The sequence below is a fragment of the Amphimedon queenslandica genome, unplaced genomic scaffold, assembly GCF_000090795.2.
Source record: "Amphimedon queenslandica unplaced genomic scaffold, v1.1 AMPQUscaffold_11620, whole genome shotgun sequence".
NCBI classification, from domain to species: Eukaryota; Metazoa; Porifera; class Demospongiae; order Haplosclerida; family Niphatidae; genus Amphimedon; species Amphimedon queenslandica.
This window is the reverse complement of record NW_003548138.1, coordinates 6,348-8,239: the sequence shown is the minus strand read 5'-3', so window position 1 is coordinate 8,239 and position 1,892 is coordinate 6,348. Positions and strand designations below refer to the sequence as shown.

The 1,892-nt window shown below is 30.4% G+C and overlaps 2 protein-coding genes across 2 annotated transcripts in view; both read left to right on the top strand.

Annotated features, from left to right (window-relative positions):
• The window catches only part of LOC109589122 (uncharacterized), a 2,604-nt gene extending 1,703 nt beyond the window's left edge, over window positions 1–901 (top strand). Inside the window, exons 3-5 of the mRNA XM_020005238.1 lie at window positions 197–256; window positions 306–566; window positions 611–901. Coding sequence (XP_019860797.1) covers window positions 245–256; window positions 306–566; window positions 611–871 — 534 coding nt within the window. The 5' untranslated portion in view covers window positions 197–244 and the 3' untranslated portion in view covers window positions 872–901. The remainder of the gene's footprint in view (window positions 1–196; window positions 257–305; window positions 567–610) is intronic.
• A 550-nt stretch (window positions 902–1,451) lies between these two features.
• Window positions 1,452–1,892, top strand: part of LOC109589120 (uncharacterized) — a 5,616-nt gene continuing 5,175 nt past the window's right edge. The window contains exon 1 of the mRNA XM_020005236.1: window positions 1,452–1,610. Within this exon, the coding sequence (XP_019860795.1) occupies window positions 1,452–1,610 (159 nt within the window). The remainder of the gene's footprint in view (window positions 1,611–1,892) is intronic.

The following is a 1,892-nucleotide window of genomic DNA, read 5'->3' as shown; positions in this document are numbered from 1 at the left end:
ATTCTATGTAGATATTATAAACACTTCTTTAACAGTAAGTATATATGCATTCAATTTCACACTCTATATATGTCATACACTGTGTAATGGGTATATGCCAGGGATGTATATCACATGCTCTGTAAGAATGGGCATATATGTCACACTAATGGGTTATGTCACATCCTGTGTAATGGGTGTATATGTCACTCAATAGGCTATAAGGGAGTCAATATCATTTATAAGTGAAGAGATAGATAAACTGATGCAAAATAAAGTAAGTTCAATAATTATTATTTATTTTTATTTTATTTTTATTTGATTAGAATATGTCAATCAGTGTTGCATTGAAACAGCTCAGTGATTATATGTATCAGATTAAAATTATTAATGAATCATTACAAACATTGATACCTGAGTCTAATAAACCAAGAATACCTACACTAACTGGATTAAACCTAACATCATCAATAACTATCAATCATAATGACTGTGTTGTTAGCACTTCAACATGTATTCTCACTTTATCTCCTTTTCTTGATCTCATCCAAACCTGTCAGCTAACAGCAATACAATATGCTAATACAGTGAGTTTCATTCAATTTTATAGTAACTTACGATTACCTTTCAGACTCATATAATAGTATCATCATTTGGTAGTGCTACCCCAATCGGTACAGGACAGTTTAATAGTACTACCATTACACAACTGGTTCAAGCAAGTATTGATGAGATGTATTTTTCTAATGATACAATTATTGAAAGGTTAAGAAAGTCATCAATAATTCCTCTTTGTTTCAGTTATAACTTTGTCCCTGTGAGGTGTGAATTTTATTATACTTATTGTACCTATCAAAGTAACTTTCCTAACTCCATTCTCTCGATACATTAATCTTTGCTTGATTAATTACATCATAATACCTTTATCCATTTTAAAAATAATGACATGAAAATGCTATTAAGGAGAGAGAGGGTGAGGATTTAGGTGTACTGAGTAAGGCTAGAATGATTCACTTTAGAGAAAAAGGGATTGCCAGTAGTTACATGAGCTCCTACTGAATGTTTGTATTATCATTTTATTTTAATTTGTCTTTGCAGAATAGATATGTAATTGTATACTATTCATATAATGCTGCACCAATTTCATTTTTCTACTGTTTTTTGAAGTAATTAAAAAAGCTGTATGTTCCTGTCCTTATATGGAGGAACTTCCAAGTCTGGCAGCAACAATTAGTTAAAATATTATTTTACTGTATGTATCATAATACTACACAGTTTATCAATATTTCAATTAGTTTATTTACTATTATTTAGCTACAGTCATTAAAAAATATTGACCATAGCCTTCAATTTTCTTCCATAACTACATTAAAAATACTTACTACACTATTGTACATGGCTAAAATAAACTTATGTTTTGCAGTTAAAATATCAGTAGTTGAATCACATGATCAGTCACTGTATGTATAGCTATGGATTATGAAGTACCAGTATCTATTCAACAAGCTCCAGTGTCTGATTATGAAGTTCCTGTCTCCTCTAATCCTAGCTACTCTGATCATGTACCTCTCTCTACTAATAATAATCAGCTATTAGCTACACCAGTCACTACTAGTCCTTCCTATCAACCAGTGACTACTCCTTCAGTATGTAGAGAATGAAGTGTACTCTTTTGATCATGAGCTATATATCAATTCACAGGTAGAATTGGAGAGTGAATATTATGATACTTTTGATGCAAACAAGATTTGTACAAAAAAGTTAGAATTAAAAGTTAAAATTCAATTTCCCTTTATCAATACATATACTATAGTAATACATCATATCTACCAGTTGATCTAAAAACTACAACTACTACAGTGAGTCCTTCAGTTCATATTAAAAGGACAAACAAGAGAACAAGATCATATTCA